The sequence below is a fragment of the Onychostoma macrolepis genome, chromosome 06 (genome assembly GCF_012432095.1).
Source record: "Onychostoma macrolepis isolate SWU-2019 chromosome 06, ASM1243209v1, whole genome shotgun sequence".
Lineage (NCBI taxonomy): Eukaryota > Metazoa > Chordata > Actinopteri > Cypriniformes > Cyprinidae > Onychostoma > Onychostoma macrolepis.
In genome coordinates, this window is record NC_081160.1 from 16,305,985 (window position 1) to 16,328,873 (window position 22,889).

At 35.7% G+C, this 22,889-nt stretch overlaps 1 protein-coding gene across 5 annotated transcripts in view; it reads left to right on the plus strand.

The window, feature by feature from the left end:
• farp2 (FERM, RhoGEF and pleckstrin domain protein 2) overlaps nucleotides 1-22,889 on the plus strand; it is a 60,780-nt gene that overhangs the window by 4,083 nt on the left and 33,808 nt on the right. For all 5 annotated transcript variants that reach the window (XR_009271618.1, XM_058777962.1, XM_058777959.1 and 2 more), the window contains exon 3: nucleotides 22,767-22,871. Coding sequence is in view for 4 of the 5 variants with exons in the window: in XM_058777962.1 (XP_058633945.1) it covers nucleotides 22,767-22,871 (105 nt within the window). In the remaining variant the exon portion in view is untranslated. The remainder of the gene's footprint in view (nucleotides 1-22,766; nucleotides 22,872-22,889) is intronic.

The following is a 22,889-nucleotide window of genomic DNA, read 5'->3' on the forward strand; positions in this document are numbered from 1 at the left end:
ACAAAATTCAGCAAATGTTTATTTTGGGGTGAACTATTCCTACGTCTAACGTCTCTCTGGATTGATATGGAAGATTATCTATAAGACAGTTATAAGACAGTCTAAGTGTTTTGGTAGAGGATGAGAACTTCTCATGATTAGATCAGATAAAAATGCATTTTGAATTCCCTTGTTACAAACCTCAAACACAGGAGAGTGGAAAGTGGTCATTATCCAGCTTTATTAGGCTACAGGACTCTTGGAATGCGGTGGTACCAAACATGCTGTACTGAAGCAGATAGACCCTGCTGGAGGTAAATGACTCTTCATATTACGTCTAGATAATGGAAGAACAATGGGGTCAGTTCTGGTTCAAAGATTTATTACTCTTTCTAATGTTCCTCAGGGGTGTATTGGGACATGTTTTCCATTACACTTAATTTAGCACTGGTAAGTGTTTGAATTGTGGTATTGATTGATCTGTTGTCAGATGATGTGGATGTTTTATTAGGCAGATTGTGTGTAATGATTCATAAGGCAACATGGTTTCGTGATCTGTTCCATGATGCACAAACTGACGCTAGCACAGTCTGGTGTTGCTCATGAAAGGGGTTTGTTTATTCTCAGCAGGAGTGTGTGTGTGTGCGTGTGCGCGTGCACATGCACTTGTGTGCACACTGCATTGAGGGTCTGATGTCATGTTGCCACATCTGTTTTCAAGATGGGACTGTGTTCTCGTATGCACACCCAGGTACACAAGTGTGAGAGCTGTGGGAAAATATCCCAAATTGACCCTCAGGACTAAACTGCCAGACCAAAGAAATAAAGACAGATGTGCTGAACTACTGTTCATGTTAGTCTAAACATACACAAAAGTATGCATTGTCTGGTGACAGTTGTGATGAGACTGTTTTGATTTAGTTTTCCAAATGTACAACTTTAAAACCCCAGATTTGTTTATTTTTCAAATAATTGTTCCATAATCTACAAGCCGGTGGGTTTTATGAACAACTGACCAGTCTTAAGAAACTCTGTATTATCCTGGTATATGTGCATGTCCATTACATTCAGATCAGATGCATTTCTTAGGGCAGAATTCACATAGGACGTTTTTGCTTTAATTAACTAATTCATTCATTCATTCATTCATTTATTAATTAATAATGTCAAAACCTGTCTATCTGAATGTCTTTTCATTCATTCAAAAATAATAATATATATAATATTATTTCAAAATGAAATGCTGCATCCTATTCCTCTCTCTTCTCTCAAATTATTTCCAGTCACACTGTCATATCAATTGCAAAATTACAATTAAATAAAAAGGATGAGAGCAAAAAATAAAAATAAAAGTGAAAAATGTAAAAAGGAAGCGGAAAAATAAAATACTAAGCAAAAATTCAATACAATGACTTACAAAACAAAAGTAAAAAATTAAAAATACTAAAATAGTTAATTATAATTATACAGTGTCTTTAAAATTTGCTTAAGATGTCTTCATCTTCATGTTCATCTTTTTTTTTTTATTATTATATTAAATTGAATGCTTGAATCTTATTTTTTTAGTTGATAAAGGTTAGTGGGAGCTGGGACAGTTTGAGACTGTCAATGTATTAATGTTCAAAACTTTAAAGACCAATAAAAATTATAAAATCCAAAAAATACATTAGAAAACTAGTCAGTCTCACTGATTTACTGTTGGTATAGTATTCAGCCATACTGATAATTGAAGTGTACTTTTTTTTTATTTATTTTTATTTTTTTTATAAGCCTAAGTTGGCATAAAAGAGGGAGGTCTTACAGCTGTTTGATTTTAGGAACTGGCAGGCCCACACAGTCTGTAATGATTTGCCATGAAGGGAATGAATGCTTATGCACGTGCATATTGGGCACCAGTCTGTTTGTTTTGCCTCTAACCTTATTCCCAGTTCACCCGGAAACCCACTGACCTGCTCTCTTCATCTGTGAGCCGCTCCTCTGCCTCGCCAACTTGTAATTTGTGCTGCCATCTAAACGCTGAAGGCCTGAAGCAATCCCAGCCTCAGCATGTATTTATGGATATGGGGTTGTTCTCTGCTCCACAGCGTCTGCCAGAGTTATAATTTTCTCTGACTTTGAAATCAGGGAAAATGTATTTATGGACTTTTACCCCTTAGCTGAATTATGTGGATATCTTTAACTTTCGTTTTGGGATTTGTAGCCAAATTGTGAATATTTGGGCCTGTTTACACTTGGCCACTTCATTTGTTTGGACTGATAGCGTAGCTGATCTGATCGTGAAAAGACCAGGTGTAAATGAAACGTGTTTAAGAGAGATCACCAGCCGATCACTCTAACCATTTTAGGAGGTAGTTTGAGGCACACTGTATTCATTTGATGCATCTGGCCAGAAGTGTAATATGTGTATTGTCTAGAATTGTGCAGTATTGTGTCATCAGTGTTGACACCGGTCTCTCCTATTGGAGTCTTTGATCTTGTGAAGGATTTGTTATACAGTCTACACAGTCAAATGCAAGCATGTGGCAATGTGGTGAGGTGCCATCAGTTGGCACGACAACTTGTCTCTCTTTTTGACATGTTGCTGAAAACTTAATTTCCCGTTTGTCTGAACTACACTTTTTTTTTTTTTTTTTTTTGTGTGTGTGTGAATTTACTCATATTACATACCTTTAACTGCAACATCAAACACATGTTTCTTGTTTTTGGTCTACTCCTTTAAATAATGTTTGCTTCAAATCATGTTTGTACACACCTGTTCAAACGTTTGATGTTGGTAAGATATTTTATACATTTTTGATAGTCTCAATGATCACATTTATTTGATCAAAAATTGAAGATGTTTTTGATACAGTGATCAAAAACATTGTAAAAATCTGAAATATTAAGTTTTCTACTTTTAAACTATTTTAAAATGCAATTTATACCCGAAAGCAGTTGTGCTGCTTACATTTTTAAGGAAATTATGATAATGTTTTTAGGAATTATTTAATTAATAGAAGTCATTTGTGAGATTATAACTGTGCATACTGTCACTTTTAAACAATTGCACCCTTGCTGAATAAAACTATTTGTTTTTTTTAAGTCTTATTCCAAATTGTAGTGTATGTGGTTGTAGTAACACTACAATTATTATAGTAATCAATGTACATGTAAATGTTTATGAAATGTACTTCTGTTGAAAAAGTAGGATACATGCTTTGTCTGAAATTGCATACCTAGTATGTAGAGTATGTATTGTATGCAAAGAAGAACTGTTGATGTGTAAATATATTCTTTGACATACTACATCTGCCATCTTGGCATTATCCTTTGACCTGCGTGTTCTTTGACCTATGACATACATATAACAGCAACACAAATAATTTACCTGCATGTTGTTAAAAAAAGCTCAGTTGCCTGTAAGGAGCAACTTTCTTGATACCTAATGCTTAGACAGAAATGGATGACTTGGCTTACTTTTTTTTTCTGTCTTAATTTACTTTTTTGAATCTAATTACCTCCCATTGCATAATGGGATAGTAATGTGTCTGATATCAAGCATACAGCTAATTGGTCCGTGTCAGTGTATATTCTGAGATGATTTGCAGTCTTGACATTTCCAGTATAAACAGGCTCAGAACACTCTAAGACTGTCAGACGTCTGGCTCCCCATGAGTTTTTGTTCACTAGGCCAATAGGAAGTGATGAGGAAGCCGCTACAACAGCCTAAACTTCCTGTCCCGTCCACACCCATGGGACGACGGCAGGCCTCTGCTTGCTCTCCCAAATAATCACTCAAGCTGTCAAAGTCAATGTAACTTTCACATAGTGATATTTTACTGAGGCTTTTTAAAAATATTTGAAATAGTTTTTGTTTTTTCTGATATATATCTCAATTTTCAGTTTTAATTATTTTAGTACATCAGGAATAAAATAAGTTTAAGTTTTTATTTTGTTTCATGTAATGCAAATGCTTTTTGTATGGTTTTAGATTGTCAACCCTGGTTGTAGGAGTCAGATCTGTTCAATAAGTTTCCATTGGAGTGCATGCAAAACTAAAACACTGACCTAAATTTGTAGTCATAACAATGACTCTGCCAGCTGTGATGGAGTGGGCTCATCTTAGACCATTGGTTTTTATAATTTAGTTCGCCATATGCTGTCAAAGCTCTTGAAACAAAGAGAGAACATGCGCACATGCACATTTGCATGGAATTTGACCAGCGCACGCTGCACGCCATTCAAGCCCTACTGTGACCTTCTGAGGAATCTACTGGAGCGCTGGGGCTCTGCGGGGGGAACAGCAGAAATAGATGCCATTAACCAGAGACTGCAGAGATCTCTCGCACAACCCAGGGCCTGAGCGTGCTGCATTTTGGGAGAGCCTCTGCTTTCAGTCCTGAAGAGAGGCAGGAGAGGTTGTGTGTGGTAGCATGTCACACTGGTTCTCTTACTGAGCTGAGTCTGTGCCAAGACCAGGACCCTTGCCAAATACTCTCCAATGAAGGTCTGTTCACAGCTGCTTGTGGAGAGCGAGAGAGTAGAGAGTCTCTTTATCTGCTCAGTGGCACTATGCAACAGATATAAATACACCTCAGCCGGGTGATAATGTCCTCTTTGTCTGGACAAATACTTTTTATCCAAGTCTACAAATTTATCGGCAGGCTGCGAGTTTTAGTCATGATGCATCAAAATGTTACACTTACAGTTGCAACAGTGACTTCTGGGTCAATGATGTTTTTTTTTTTTTTTTTTTTTGTGTGTGTGTAGACCTCTTGTATGATAAACATGTTTTTAATTTCTGATTTAAAATTATTTAAGTATACTTTAATTAAACAGTGAAACTTTTCCTTTATTAATGTTGTGAAATAAACCGAAAACTAAAACTGACATCATAGAGAGAGAGCCCTGCACGGGCCTCAAATTTAGGCCCTAGCCTGGCCCTGGCCTGAGATGCTCAGGCCCTAGCCCGGCCCGTGTCCGACAGCTTATCAGAATTACCGGCCCGAGCCCGTCTTTTTTTTTTCCCCTTCTCCCAAAACGGCTCATGTTTCAGCTATTAAAATAGTTCAGTTTTGTATATAATGGCAAAGTGATTATATTTCGTTTTTTCCCATTTTTTTTATTAAGTTAATTTTGAAAAACGTTTGGAGCATTTTTTTGTTCGTTAAACAAGTTATTTCTTTCTTAAAGTAACTACCAAGCAGCCAGCGGCAGACTGATCAGCATGTTTGATCAATTTAGCCTTCTCAAATCATCACGACTTGCCTAAAATAAAATCTATAGATATACTAAAACAGTTCAAGCATATAACAATGTTTAAAGGTTAAACCTAGATAAATGTGCGCTGGTTCCAATAGTTTGTGCGGAGAACGGAAGCTAAAGCGCAGGACATGGAGGCACCAGCGCAATCAATTGCATTTTTTTTTTTCAATAGAAACAACTTAAAATAGGCCGTAATGTTTGCTCATAAAAGTAAGAGTAATACATCATTCAGAACTGTGAAGGGTCTACTTCTATTTGTGTGCACTCACAATATCAACAAAACGTCGTGCTTTTAAGAAAACGATACGCTTTCTGCCGTCTCATCTTGAATAGAGCGCTTCACAAAAATGAACCGAAAGTCAGCGAATACATGCCTCACAGACATGATAAATATATCTATAGAAAGCTTTAAATTACTACTTAACGAAATAAATCAAATCGAAAAGAAAAACTCATTCATTATAATCATAATCCGTGAAGATGCACTTCTAATGAGGAGATGAATACACACTGATGCAACACTGACACAGAAAACACTAGTTTATTAGTAAGTAATTCAAATATCTCCTTACTATTTCCCTCGGACACATTCATGGTAATTACTTTTGCTGGGGCTTTACGGCAAGCTTTATTGCGTGTATTTGAACGGCTGATGGCGCGATCGCTGCTGCTGGACATTAAACACCGCCGAGCCGCTCTTCACAGTCGCGACACGGTCTCGTGTTGTTTCCACCAGCGCGGCAATTTTTTTTTCATCACTAATTGATAATAATAATAATTCCTTACATTTATATAGCGCTTTTCTAAGCACTTGGCTTAGACATTGATGGATGTCTAAACTATAAAAATAAGGAGAAAACTAAAACAGGCCCGAGGCCCGGCCCTCGTCTGAACTATGACGTGAAAATTGTCCCGAAGCCCGGCCCTAGGGACGTAAAAAAGTCGGGGCCCGTCGGGCCCGGGCCGAAATGCAGGGCTCTACATAGAGAGGACACATGATGACTGTGTCATGGTCAGTGTCTTAATTTCTCATAATTTGACCTTTTTATGACATAGCAAGGTTAGTTCAGATTGCAAAATGTGACTCCCCATGAATGTAATAATTTTTTACCATAAAGTGTCCTTTTTAAAAATTAAAACATCTGCAGACATGTATTTAATGTGTACAGAAAAATATTTTAGTAGTAATAGTGAATTAACGTATTAATAATTATTTGTTATAGTTATTATTTTTAACTAGACAGTTAAGCAACAATTAAAAAGAGTCATTAAACTTTAGTTTTTGAAATTTCTCACCTTAAACTAGATTTTAAATAATTTTTCATTTTCTTTATTATGCAGACTCTTATTTGTCATTGACCCATTCGCTTTGTATATTTGCAAGAACTTGTGATAAACATTACATCACGACTCATGTGAATCATAAAACTGATCTGTCCTGACTTTACACACTTGTAATTCAATCTTGGGCTTGTTCTCCATTGATGTGCAAGTAAAAATAGACACTAATTGCTGTGTTGGATGTTTGAACTGGCTCAGGCCTTGAAAAAACAGCCCGTCTTTTCAGAGCTGAACCACTGAGAATGTCCAGTGGCCAGAAACTGGTCTTTGAACCTGCACAGACCTGGAAACAGTCACATTAAAAGACATTTCCTGTACATAAATGACATTAATGGCACAACAGAAAGTAAAACATGCCTTCCAAGAATGCTGGCTCCGTGTGCCAACTTTAATCCTTACTGGCAAAATTCCTCCCCTATAATGTGTGTTTTTCTTCTTAATAAAACAATGTGTGTTGTGTAAGGCTGCGCACAGACCCAAAGTAGACATTCCCTCTTTGTTTATGTAGACGTTGAACCCAGATTCTTTCCTTTGTTAATGCTGGAGCCATTTTTGAATGTGCTTTCAGAATCAAAACAACTGCAACTGACAGTGAGGGAGCCACAGTGACACCAGGTAAATGGGAGGCTCTACAAAAAAGAGGTTTGAATGGGATTGGTCAGCAGGCTCAGGGCTCCGCCCACACCTCACAGCATAAGGAAGCTCAATAACACTGGGCCTTTTTATTCAGCTCATAACAACAGCAGAGAAAAAAAAAAGCACTGACATTCACTGTGTCTAAGACTGACCTGCAGAGCGATGAAAGTGTTTGTGTGTGTGTGTTTTAATGAAAATATATATATATATATATATATATATATATATGAATGAATGAATGAATGAGTTTTATTTGTGTGAAGCACAGATGAGTCTTTGTGGAGGGGTCAGTGCAGTGAGGGGGCTGCTTCGATCACTGGGGAATGCGGAACAGTGGAGACGGGGGCTGGCTAATGGGAATTCGGAGGAGGGAGTGGAGCAGGCCTTGTCCAGCATGAGCAAACAAGCTCATAAATAGTTCGGTTGACAGGTTAAAGAAGGGTGAGTGGGAGAAATGGGGTGGGTGGGAGTACACAGTTGAGTATTGGGGGAATTGTGTTGGTGTGGCATGGTTGTACTGTGGTAGAATAAGCAGTAGTATGCCAGTAGGAAGTCCAGACTTTGGACAAACCTTTAAACTTTTTTTTTGTCTCAGACATTTTTAAATAGAGAGTCTTCAGTAATAAAGGCAAACATAACTTTTGCAATTCTTTGGAATGAACTGTGATTCAGTTTTGTTGCTGTGATGATTTCATTTTGTGATGAGATCATCTGCTGTATAACAATACAACCCGAATTCCAGAAATGTTGGGACGTTTTTTTAAATTTGAATAAAATTAAAACTAAAAGACTTTCAAATCACACAAGATAATATTTTATTCACAATAGAACATAGAGAACATAAATGTTTAAATGGATAAATTTTACACTTATCCATTAAATGAGCTCATTTCTAATTTGATGCCTGCTACAGGTCTCAAAAAAGTTGGCACAGGGGCAACGAAAGGCTGAAAATGCAAGAAATTTTGAAAAGATTCAGCTGGGAGAACATCTAGCAACTAATTAAGTTAATTGACATCAGGTCTGTAACATAAAAGGGATGTCTTAGAGCAGTGGTTCCCAAACTTTTTCTGCCGGGCCCCCCTTTTGCAGAATAAAAAAAGTCCCCCCTCCCCACCCCCACACATACACATAAACACACCTCCAGGAGGATTTGTTTGAAACATTGTAATTCATTAATGGTAATTAACACAAATTCAGTGTGTGACAACTTACTGAAAATAAATAAATAAGGAACTAGTCACTTTTAGAGTAGAAGCATTACAAGTAAAGCATGCAGCTTCAACATTTATTTATTATTATTATTTTTAACTATGTAACAGTATTCATTGTTTTCAACAGATTTTCTCAAACTCGCCTCTGCACAAAAATCTAATTTTATAGATATGCCTCATCATATTTTCTTCTCTTTGTTGTAGTTGTGGGGCCTCATTTATAAAATGTTGCGCAGAAACCGTCCTAAATTTGATCTTACGATCATTTCTCAAATATCGTCGTTTGATTCATAAAATGAACGTATTTAACAGAAAACGCACAGCGTGTCGTCTCTTTCAGTTGTGAAATCTATGAATCGCAAATGATCTTCAACTTGCGCGCAATTGAATGGTTTCAGCTCTCTGCCTTGTAAACAACTCCTAACTAATATCATTAACATATAAAATATTACCAATCATCATAATTTAGAAGAGCGAGCTGCAAGAACAGCTTGCATTTAAAAAAACCTGCAATACTCCGACAAGAAAAAGTGCGTACGGCTGTTCAGACCCTGATGTGACGCTAAGCACTTTTCCATGTCAAAGACCGTCTTTATAAATATGAGCGCTGGCATGGATTTAAGCGCACGCACACTCTACGATCAAATCTGAGCGTACATCTACTTTACGTTTACCTGGCACTTGTTGTCTTTTCAAAAACTTGTCCATGGTTAGAGCAGAATGCGTCATTCATTCATAATTTTATTCGGCTAACGGCAATTCTCATTTATGATTAATCAATTGCACCATCTAGTGGTCTGTTATTTAACGACAACAACCACTAGAACTGATAACAAACCGCTGCAGCGGGTACTGCGAGTCGTCTTGAGGTAATAAAATATGATGAAATTCATATTTTGTGCTCATTTATTTACATATGTGGCAAGAAGCCATAATTACCAAGATAATTTCACAGTAGGGTCTTGTATCACCCTGAAAACATTTATTTTTACATAAAAATCTAGGGATGCACCGAAAAGAACATTATTGGCCAAAACCGAAACTGCTTTGTAATAATAATTATTTATTATTTTATTAAATAATATTAAGTCATTTTTGTAAGACTTTTTAATTTAACTCAATTTTAAATGATACTGAATTAAAAAATCACAAGCCAATAAATAACCACGTTTATTGAAAGTAACACAATAAAATTGGACAGAAAATATAGCCTATTAATATTAAATATCAATCAATATATTATTTTTATTCAGTTCTATTAAACAGAATCGGATATAACTTTTTTTATAGTCCTACAAAGCTATTATTATCAGAGCACGTGAGCAGAGCATCGCGTCACGAGAGGGTGGTGTCATTTTACCACCGTTGTGCAGTAGGCTACAGCTGTACTACAGCATGTTACATCACAATAGCGCTATTGCAAAAAGGAACAAGTGTACATTGAAATTTTCTGTCGGCGCGTTATTTGAGCGGACTTTGCTTTGCGCACATTCATAAAGCGGAATATTCAGCGGAGTGTCACGACGGCAGTGATTTTAGAGAGAGAGAGAGAGTGCGCGCTGAATACTGCCGGGCGGCGCGCCAGATATTTTCGGCTCATTGGACCGTTTTTCTCTTTTGAAATTTCGGTGCACCCCTATAAATATCGGCTGACTGTATGTACACTATTGACTGACTGTACCTTGCCGCGCCCCCCCTAGGGGTCGCGCCCCCCAGATTGGGAACCACTGTCTTAGAGGCAGAGTCTCTCAGAAGTAAAGATGGGCAGAGGCTCTTCAATCTGTGAAAGAGTGTGTAAAAAGATTGTGGAATACTTTAAAAACAACGTACCTCAACGTCAAGTTGCAAAGGTTTTGCAAATCTCATCATCTACAGTGCATAACATCATCAAACGTTTCAGAGAAACTGGAGAAATCTCTGTGCGTAAAGGACAAGGCCGCAGACCTTTGTTGGATGCCCGTGGTCTTCGGGCCCTCAGACGACATTGCATCACTCATCGGCATGATTCTATCATTGACATTACTAAATGGGCCCAGGAATACTTCCAGAAACACAATCGGTCAACACAATCCGCCATGCCATCTGCAGATGCCAATTAAAGCTCTATCATGCAAAAAGGAAGCCATGTGAACATGGTCCAGAAGTGCCGTCGTGTCCTGTGGGCCAAGGCTCATTTAAAATGGACAGTTTCAAAGTGGAAAAGTGTTCTATGATCTCTGATGGTATGGAGGTGCAGAAGTGCATTACAGTATGGGCAGCTTGCATGTTTTGGAAGGCACTATGAATACTGAAAGGTGTATAAAGTTTTTAGAGCAACATATGCTCCCCTCCAGACAACATCTATTTCAGCAGGACAATGCAAAACCACATACTGCAGCTATTACAACAGCATGGCTTCGTAGTAGAAGAGTTCAGGTGCTGAATTGGCCTGCCTGCAGTCCAGATCTTTCACCTATAGAGAATATTTGGCGCATCATTAAACTAAAAATAAATCAATGACGACCACAAACTTTTCAGCAGCTGGAAACCTATATCAGGCAAGAATGGGACCAAATTCCAGCACCAAAACTCCAGAAACGCATAACCTCGATGCCCAGACGTCTTCAAACTGTTTTGAAAAGAAGAGGAGATGCTACACCTTGATAAACATGCCCCCGTCCCAACTATTTTGAGACCTTGTAGCAGGCATCAAATTTGAAATGAGCTCATTTTGTGCATAAAATTGTAAAATTTTTCAGTTTAAACATTTATGTTATCTATGTTCTATTCTGAATAAAATATTGGCTGAAAATTCTTTTAGTTTTCATTTTATTCAAATTTTAAAAAACGTCGCAACATTTCAGGAATTCGGGTTGTACATTATCCTCGATAAACTTACGTATAGCTTATTATTATTATTATTATTATTATTATTTTTTTTTTTTATTTTTTTTTATTTATTTTTTTTTTTTCTTATTTTAGCTAGTTTTAATATTGGTTAACTGATATAGATTTGATTTTATCAAAGTGCGCGACACTGATGGCTAATAATAGCCCCCTTTACACAGCAATACCAGTAAATTGCCATAAAATTACTGGAACGACTTTACACAGCCAACGACGTTCCGTCTTTTTACCGGTAAAGCACCATTTACACATCAGTTTCAAATTATCGGTAGATTCTGCGACATCATTAACCAGAAATGACAAGTGAACAGCTGCGCCTCCCGGTTTTGTGTTTGTAATCACGGAGGGTATATGTGGTCAGTGTTTTTGTTGATGTTTTCATTTTTGTGTCAAACATTCACATTCATGCTACTGCTTTTGGCCCAGAGACATCGTATTAGATGACTTCAAACTGAACTACACAGTGCGGAGTAAATGCGTTATCTGCGTCAGAATGTTGTTATTGGCCCAGAGCCGTTGAATTATGAATTTCAACAGCTCTGGATTGGCCCAGAGTAGACATCTTAGTTCAGCGCATTCTGAACTTGTACATGCTCATACCGGTAATTTCGTTCTGTGTTCACTAATTTGACTCTTTTAGGGTTTCATGATCATTTAAAAACAGGAATAATTTAATAACACTTAAAAACAATCTTGAGAAAATTTACAAATTAATATTAAAAAAAAAAAATTCTGGGGCTGGAGGAAAAATCGATTCACATAACTATCGCGATTCTTTTTAAAACGATTTAAAAATCGATTGGTTTATCTTAGAATCGATTTATATTTAATATTTTACTTTTTCCTAAGAGGTGGTTGGGAGAAGCTACTGCTTTTATTCTGACAGAGGGTGAAATGTATAGGTGTGTTCGACTTGAAGCAGCACAGATCAATCCGCATATGACAAAGTATTTTTAAAAATACACTGTGTATGTGTATGCTCCTGAAATAAAAGTTCAGAAAGATGTGAAGCATTGTTGTTGTTAATAACTCATCATATACAGTCTCTTTAAGGGTATGATCAAGTATTTTCCATTGTCTAGTCTTTAAGCAAACAAAAATCACAATAAATTGTAATATCAATTCGCAATAGTTATATAATCGCAATACTCAATTATCGCAATATATATTGAATCGGCACACAAGTATCAGGATAGTATTGAATCGGCAGATTAGCGTATCGTAATTTTTTTTCATGCTTTGATGCCTAAATTCACTCAAAATCATTTAAACAATTAATTTTAGTTTTTTTTTTTAAGGTATTTTTATGTAGACAAAATATGCCGAAATTATACTATTCAGCATTTATCAGTTATCAGCCATAGCATGAAAATAATTATAAGCAACAATACTAAAATACTACACTATTTTCAAAGACATGCTTATGTATTTGTGTGCCTATTATGTTATCAAATTTTCACTTGTATTTCTGCCAATTATTTGAAATTGCTATTATAGAAATCCTATGTGATAACCTAATATGCTTTAATTCCTGTCTTGTGCAGCAAATTGACAAAACCGCTTTTAAATAGTCAGTCACAGGTCGAGCGATCTTGTCCTATCAGTACAGTCAGTACTAGGAAGCCTTACACACTCTCTCATTTGGCCTGCTTAATGTCCACCATACGATGCAATTAGTGGAACAAATTAGTGACTGCTTTGAGAGAGCTGGCCATGAGGAAAATCCTAGAGGCCAGCGTCTCTTGATTGCTTCAAGCCCCCGCCACCCCCAACTCGGATGACAACTTTTGCCATCTCTCACTCTGATATAATTTGAGGGTGTTGAAGCGTGACAGATTGGGCTTTTCATTGGTTTGACCCTGTTGGCGGCCATTGCTGGCTTTGACCTTAAGTCAAAGGATTTGCTCAAGCACAGATCAAGCTCACTATACAGAGCCTTTCCAAAGAGGCTTCATTTAATGTCTGTTCACAGTACAATATTGTTGAGATTCTAATAGACTTGGTTAGTTGTTATTAGTGCTGTCAAACGATTAATCGCATCCAAAGTAAAAGTTTTTGTTTACATAATATATGTGTGTGTGCTGTGTATATTTATTATGAATATAAATGCAGACACATGCATGTACAGTATCTCACAAAATTGAGTACACAATTGAGTACACCCCTCAGATTTCAGCAGCCATTTTAGTATATCTTCTCTAGGGACAATACTATAGAAATGAAACTTGGATATATTTTAAAGTAGTCAATGTGCAACTTGTATAGCAGTACAAATTTACTGTCCTCTAAAAAATAACTCAACATAGACATTATTGTCTAAATAACTGGTTACAAAAGTGAGTACACCCTAAGTTATACGTCATTTAACCATGCATATCCAAGTTTCATTTCTATAGTATTGTCCCTTGAGAAGATATACTAAAATATTTGCTGAAATGTGAGGGGTGTACTCACCTTTGTGAGATACTGTACATTTAAGAAAAATGTTACGTCTATATATATATATATATATATATATATATATATATATATATATATATATATATATATATATATATATATATATATATATATATATATATATATATATATATATATATATATATATATATATTTATGATTTAAATTATATAAATATATGCATGTAAATATATGCTGTATGTGTGTATTTTTATATATACATCGCACACACACATTATGTAAACAATCTTTTCATGTCATGGAGACGCTGTGTGTTTCGTTGTGAAAGCGAAAGTACTTTGTTTGGCCTTCTAAATGAAGTACACAACTACAAATCGGTGTTTAAGTTATATTTACAACACTGTTCCAGAACAGTACAACGCAAATATTCGAGTGTGTGCAGCGCATTTTACGGAGGACTATTTCCTGATCCTGGGAGAGACTAGCCTACAATGTGAACACTATGAATGGCTGTAAACAGCAATTCCAACATTGCAAAGATAGTCTGGTGATTCTGACTCACAGCCTGTAAGTACGTTTCGATATTTAAAGAATTTGCTACTGACTATTCAAACGCGAGTTTTGAGCTGTGTAGAGTAGTGCTTGTTTGGCGTTTCTACGATCACAAATGCAGACATGGTGTTATGTTTACATGGTGCGGCGGAACGCGTAAAAAGACCGTATGAGTCATTATAATCAGTAATTATTTCCTCACTGAATGCAACAAATGCCTCGTTTATAGCAGGTTTTATTGTTTTATTCTCGTCGTGCCAGGACCATAGACTGTAAAAAGGCCGGGACATGGCATCACAACATGGGAAGGGCTGTAACATTTCCATCACGCGCTTGAGGTATTTCGGCCAATCACAATGCACCAGATAGCTGGCCAATCAGAGCACACCTCGCTTCTTAGAACGATGAGCTTTGTAAAAATCGGTGCGTTTCAGAAAGGCAGAGCATAGAGGAGCAACAATAATGTACAGTATGTGGAAAATGTTTTTTTTTTTTCTTTTCTTTTTTTTTTTTACTTCGAACCGCGTAAACGCATTGCATTACACCAAATACACAAAATAATGTTCTTTTTAGCAACATCATATGACCCCTTTAAACAATGACAGTAGTTAGACTACTAAAGTTGATATATCTGCTGATATTTGATATTTTTCAAATATCGCCATCGGGCGATACGTTTTTCTGTTTGGCTGATGTGTTCGACTTTTATTTTGACAGCGCTGAGAACGGCAGCATCTTAGCACACAGCGCTCACATTCTCCCTTTTCATTGTTTGCTATCACAGTTTAACAGTTCTTTCTAATAAGGATAGAAATTTGTCTAATATTTAGATATGCTCATATGCTTATGTTATTAGTAATAGAAAAGCAAACATGATACTTTCTCGTTTACCATCAGCATTCAGCAAATACACATTTATATCATTTAAAAAGATCTTTGAATGTCTAATAAACATTTAATTTCACAAACCTTGCAGGCTTAGTTGGATTCAGCTATGAGATCTTATAAAGTGTGCATTTGTATCCTGCATGATCGCGTGTTCTCTGCATGACAGTCCGTCCATGCAAATTGAATGCTTCACTGGAGACGCACGATCGACAAACTTTAAGCTCATGATTTCAAATTATGCTGCGCTTTATCCATTTGCCCACTGTCATGTTCATGTCATTTTTACTATGTGCTGTACGTAAAATGAGTCTTACCTTGACATTATTTGAAAAGAAAAATAATAATTTTCCAATGCACACGAACTTCTAAAATTACTGCATGCCCTGTTGGTTACAGTATTTGTTTACTTTTTATGTTTATATATTTTAAAATATTTCTTTTTGTGTAAAATACTGTAATAGGATTACAGAATCAAGTAGTTGTCATCTAAAGTATAAGTATGTTTATTTTGCACATTTATCATTTTCAAATTATTTCAAATTTCTTAAATATTAATTAGAATAAATAAAAATGATATATAGCCTTTATATCAGCCATCGGCCACCCTGCTTTCTAAGATATCGGCATCAGCATTGGCTGTCAAAAAAACAATATCGGTCCACCACTAGTTTTAAATTCGATTTTTATTAAAATGATTCAACAATTCTGTAAAACGCTGTTGCCAGGTCACTTGTAATGTGACTTGAGAGATGCTACAAGCGAAATGGATTTCTTTGGATTAAACTCTCACCCTTCATTCCAAAATGATCTGGGTTTTTTTTTTTTTTCACTTAAATGAATTTTATCTCTTGCTTTCAAACAAGGATGTTCTTTTTTCAGTTAACTTTAAAGCCTGAAGTATATTTGTCTTATCTGCATTCCAGTCCAGTTTGTGGACAAACAAAGAAAGGTCCAATAAGTAGTGCTTACATTATTGTGTAATTGAAAATATCTTTAAAAGAAAAACCACAGAAACAAATGCTTTGATTGGTCACAATTCATCCCATCACATGTGAGAAAGATGTCTAGGCAGTTTTACAATGTTACAAGAATTAATTCCTGAAAATCAGAGCTGGGCTTAGCAATGGGCCAGTAATTTTGGCCTATAGCAAAGACTGTGGTAAAAAGAGAGCGTGTGATAGCTTAACTCCTGGGAACTTGTCTACACATGAGATATTTGATTAAATTTGACTAAATCACATTACATCTACAACTAGGTAATGTGTGGCTCTATGCTGTGCCTGTTGAGTGAGACTGAGACGCACCAAACAACATGTTCATGTTGAATCTGCACTCTGGGAATTTGGTTCATAAGGCAGGATTTAGCGAGGCGTTTAACTATCTGGGTGACGCAGTACAGTGGAGCAGTTGGTCAGTAATGCCAGGTACACTTAAACCCTTCTCTGATCCCTATTAACTCCCATTTTAACTACTGACAAACTCTTTACTGTATGTCCAGCTGTCTGCCAAGATGCTATCCACAGGTGATGGTCACACGTCGCTAGTGGGAGTCAGTCGGATTGATGCATACAATAAGAAACCAGATTTATAACGAAATGGCCCAGTTCTGTTTATTTTAAGGGTCAGATTCCTGAAGCATTTAGTTGATGCCTGTAACAATGAGAGTATTGAGTGAGGGAGAGTGTTAATCTGTGCTCTTAAATGAGTCCACGGTCAAGAACCTGAAAGTAGGGTCAGCTACAATTACGTTTTTTGTTTGCTTTGCATGTATGTTCTTACCTCAGTGACTGAAAAGTCGGGAAATGTAGCCGCCTGCAGCACATTTCCTGAGAGCTTTTCCTCTTACTTCAAGCTAAATATTGAACTAAGTAGTTAATCTAATATGTACAGTCATGTGTTGGCTGTTACATTCATAAAATCATTTGGCTGAGGCTGCCTAATTTATTTTTATTTTTTTCTGTGACTTTTTGATTTGTGTGATTTTAATTGATTCACATGAACAGCATTCCACAATATTTAAGTACACAAAACTTGCTTTATTTTAAGATGGATATTAGTGTTGGGAAGGTTACTTTGGAAATGTAATAGGTTACAGATTACCCTATTTAAAATGTAATAAGTAGTATAACTATTTCAATTACTTCGTTAAAGTAATGTAACCGATTACATTTGATTACTTTTCTAAATTTCTAACATGTTTTCAACTTATTTATTTTGAAACATTTAAAGCAGGCAGGGTTAACCTTACATTAGTACTCAACACTCATTACTCTCAGACTTTCAGAATCCTTCATCACTTAAATTAAGATTATAAAAACATTATTTTAAAGAACAGACGCCACAAAATAGTTTAATAGCTATAATACAGTTTTTGAAATCAAATCTTTGCATAGCTATTACAGGAAACGCATGCTAACAATGCTTTGGGGGAAAAAAAGTTAATCTTAAAAAAAAAAAAAAAAAAAAAAGCATAAACTCAAATAGGAAATAAAACAGTCATCAAATAAGCATGCTGCATGTGTCTTATTCTTTGTCCTAAACTCCTGAAACATTGGTGTCTCATATTTTGCAATTTGAAAAAGAAATCAATCAAATTTGTTTGTGATAATATTCAGATGTAACCCCTTTTGTAATCATTAACATTTTCATAAGTAACTAATTTAATTAAATAACTAATTTTACATTTATTTTGTAATTAAATTACATAATTCCATTACATGCAAGTTACTCCCAACACTGGATATTAGTGATACTTAGTTAACTGTTAACTGATGTTAACATACAGTTTTAAGTTTGCGTGACAATTCAACATCCAAATGCATGTCATAGAGCTTACTGTAAAAGATCCACTCTGTATATGTTTAATATTTGATTTGATTTTTTTTTTTTTTTGTCATTGTAATGTATAATCAAAATGTCAACCCTATCATCTGGTGAAAATTGCAGACTAGACTGGTGATGTTTGCCGGATTTCTATAATCATTTAGTCCTCTTCAACCACAGTCGTCCACAATCGATTACAAGCTTGCATATTTTTTTGATAATCCGTTACATTTGGATATACAGTATGTCACAGTATGGAAAAAAGTTTTTTGTTGCTGTTTAATTGTGACTTTAAGCAAGTCAGATGTTGAATCATTGACTACTCTGAGTCAGTGAGTTCATTTAGTTAAGGATTTGATTCAAATCATCAAACTTGTTGTTCTTTCGAACAGATATGATTTTTTTTTTTTGCTGAGGGCCTGTGGCGCTGAAGATTCAGCAGCCACGACATAGGAAACACTGTAATCCATTCTTGTAACTGCCATGCATTTACTTAGTTAATGATTTACAATGTTTTTATCACTTGGTTTCAAGGTGTGGCTGGAATCGTTGCAGCACAGCAAAAGCTGCTACTTGCTTAGAGTGTGAGAAAGACTTGCCTCCTACTGAGATCTCAACATGCCCAAACACAGTCAACACTCAAACGCATGATCACATAGATTCTATTCACAGACAGACTAAATGAAAAAGCTTGCACACTACTGTTAGTTTGGATTCAGCAGTTGCCAATATAGTCTGACAAGCTGGCTTGGTGAGTACCAAAGATTCCCCAGACTGTGAACATCTGCTGCTCAGTAATCCCAGCCTCTGTTGACCCATAAACCTGCCCAGCTGACACTACAACTGTAACAGGGAAACTCCGACATGCTGGATAGCATCTATGTGCTTGGAGGGTTCAGCAGGCACTGCTCTCTGTTTGGAAAATATGCTCCGGGTGGTATTTCCTTGTTGCAGTCAACACCACCGAGTTGATCCACAGCTTAGTTTTGTTATGCTGTACTTCTAATGGGTTTTTAGTTTAGGGTGCTTGAGAAAGCTGTAGAAAAAAAACGTAATCCAATTAATGCTGAAGTACGTGAACAGAGAGTCTGTAGAACTTACTCCCAAACATAAGACACACCTCACACTTGAGAACGTCAAAGATGCATTCCTGACTTTTTTTTTTTTTTTTTGAGGAAACCATGTCTTTTTTCAAAATTTTTGTTAAATAAAAAGTTCAAAAGAACAGCATTTATTTGGAATAGAAATCTTCTATAACAATAGCCACATTTACATGGACTTTTTTTTTTTTTTAAATCGGAATTAAATAATTCCTACTGATGAATCCGAACATAGTGTTTACATGAATGCTAAATAAAGTGATCGGGTTGATGTACGCATTTATATGTCACAAGCTTCAAAGCTTTATGCAATGATGCTTATATTAATCAAGCCGTAAAAATGCTCATTCCCGCTTCCAAAATAAAAGATGTCTGCAGATGAGAGTCCGAAGCAACGGTAACCTGCAGCACTTTACAGATGATTTTAGATTGACTCGACAGTCATTTATTATATTTAACAACAACATCGACTCGTTCCGTGCATCATACGTCATTATGCCATCTGTGTCATTGCACATGTGTAAAACTTTCCAGTTTTGGTTTTCAGTCTGATCAAGTGTTTATATGTCTTATCGAAGTTCATCCCACCTCTCTCAACTCTATTGAAATTTCAATCATTTTTGGCATTTTTATTCCGATTGAGGCAATTACATGGCGCATTTTCATTTGAGTTTGACTTTTAAACCGATTGTAATTGGAATACAGCTTCATGTAAACACACCTATTGTAAATGTATTTACTGTCACTTTTGATCAACTTAATGCATCTTGGCTAAATAAAAGTAACTTTTTTTTCTTTCACAAAAGACTTTCAACATTTGAATAGTAGTATATCTGTTTTTGTGGGAAAACAGAAAAAGACCAGATTACATTTCAATAATGTGTTTTAGGGCTAGGTGATCCCTAGGTGAAGACTTGGATTATGAACGCGGTTTAGCGTAGCTTGTCAAAATAACCTATTTAAAATAATCTATTTAAAAAACATTTGACTCTTATAAATGAAAGGCAATTCTTCCAGTCCATTCACACCTGCTCTATTGAGCATTATGATTTCTTTATGAATTTCTCTATGAGTGGTCCGTCGTCTCCTCTTTGCACTGATTGTGTTGTACATGTTGATGCGGGTTTTGGCAGAGCCTAGAGGAAGCCATTTGGAAGGTGCTTACCTGCCCTGCTTGGCACGGAGAGTACATTCTTTACTTAAGAAACCGTATTAAAGGCAGAAAGAATCAGTCAAGTTTAGAACGTACCATAGAAATGGAGGGTAACAATCTGGCGGGCCCAATTCAACTCGGGCTGTTTTTATGGTCTTTAAAAATACATTTCACATTACAAACAGCTGTCTGCTGTATAATTTTCCCAGAAAGTCACAGGCTCAAATGGCAAAACCTAAGTGCAGTGTGTTCTCGGTACATAGTAATTAGTTCTTCATTTTGTAATGACAAACCCCTGAGTCCGTTTTTTCAGGGAAAACCCTTTTCTCTTTAAGCAGGTTTAACTGCCTATGTGTCCTAAAATGTCCTTAGATGTTTTCCTAGCCTTTCACAGTTATATGTTTACACCAGACAGTCCAGCTGATCTCAGAGATTGACTGCGTTGTGGCCTTGTCTGGTTTTGGCCCGGCTGCATACTGTGGAGAATTACTCAGATAGCCCACAGATATTTTGTGCTGACACCCATTAGCCTCAAATATCCAGCGACTTCATAGCAGACACAGCTGCTTTTCCACAGAAATGTTAAAATATTTTACCCCTCACAACCCCATAATCTTCAAAAAGAAAAAAAGAACAGAAAGGAAATATGAAGAAATGCAGACCACGTTATATAAAATGAACTACAACTTTGAACTTAAAATTGGTTAGACTTTCACTCAATTATTTGATTGAATTGAAGTTAAAATCAATATTAAAGGTATAGTTCACCCAAAAATAAAAATCCTGTCATCATTTTCTCACCCTCAAGCTGTTTCAACCCTGTATGTTTATTTCTTCTGTTGAACACAAAATCTATTTTGAAAAAAAAAAAGAAAGAAAAAAGTTGATAGCCCCATTGGCTTTCATTAGTATTTTTCAGTGGGGACCATGAAATGTTTGGTTACCCATATTCTTCAAAATTACTTATTTTGTGTTCAACTGAAAAAAGAAACTCATACAGGTTTGGAATAACCTGAGGGTGAGTAAATGTTTTTTTTTTTTTTGCAGTTCATCATGTATCCTTTCTGAAATGTACTACTAATGCATAAAATTCTGACATTCCTCACAACAACAATAATAATCAATATTATATTACCATAATATTCTAATTATGTTTGATTGGTTCCAAAAATAAAAAAAATGAAAAATGAAAATCAGTGAATGAAAATTGCAAAGAAATATTCATTTATTTATTTTTATTTATTGAATTTTTTAAAGATAATATAATATTTAGAATATTACTCTTCATGTCATCTTGATATTGTGCAGTATGTAGCATTAAAGAGAAATGGACAATTAAATCAATAATTGTAATTGTTAATCTGCAATAGTGTTGTCACGGTACCAAAATTTCAGTATTCGGTACAGATACCAGTGAAAATCCATGGTTCTCGGTACCAATTTCGGTACCACATGCTAATTAAAAAAACACACTATTTTTAATAATAAAGTCAAACAAAAATAAAATGTACAAAAATCAATGCCATTCTTTATACTTATTTAAATTGTTTCAAGTTTTTCCGCAAGTAATAAAAGTATGTAATTTTAATTTAATTTGTCTTTTTAATTAATGAAATTTAAACATTTCATTTTTTTTGGTAAATAAAGGGGATTTACTATTCAAATTAAAATATGGAAGAAGTATTGTGTGATTTATTTCTTTAAAAATAAATATAATTTTTTTCAACAGTAGTAATAGTATCACATACATTCTACTAAATAATAGTAATATATTTCTGGCACAATGTCTTTAAGAAACTTTTATTTTGATGGGTTGCCGTGAATACCTTTAAATTTCTGTGTGTAGCTATATGATATGATGCTGGTTTTACTCAAATGAAACGGTAAAATGCTCGTGAAGTGACTCTCAGAGCAGTTCTGGAGATGTTTATGTATTTATGTCCTCATTGAGACGGCAGATGCTGAAATCACCGCGAGCGTCACGCGCGCTTCAGTGTATGTAAAAAAAAAAAAAAAAAAAAGACGCGCGTCTCTGCCATTCATTCATTCATTCACAGAGACTCACAGAACATGGGGTATTCATATCTGAATCGACTTTTGCGGCTTAATATTTACAGATACTAGTCCGTGTCGCGATTTGATTTAAGTGTAATGACCTACTTTTGATTAATTCATCCAAACGTCGACAAATTCCGTGGCATTCCGTGTTTTTATAACTGGATTCCGAGATTCCGTCCACGTTTTCTGCATCGCGGAAATCATAGGGCCGTACGTGTCAAGAACCGGGTACTCGGTACCACCGGTACTTAAAAAAACCTGGTACTGTGACGTTTTCATTTTTTTAGTACCGACTTGATACCGAAGTACCGGGTCTTTTGACAACACTAATCTGCAAATAATTTGCTAAACAGCCAATTTGTCATGATTGACAAAAATCAAAAAGTAATATGAATTTTTTTTTTTTTTATTTATTTTTTTTTTTAAATAAATGTCTTAATTGAATGTCTTTGTTTTTCCTCTCTCTTGTAGTCAAAAGCGGATGGGCAAACTCTTTTCTCTGAAGTATTCAGACGGATCAATCTCATTGAGAGCGATTATTTTGGTCTGGAGTTTCAGAACCTGCAGATGAACTGGGTAAGTGGCCACTTGACA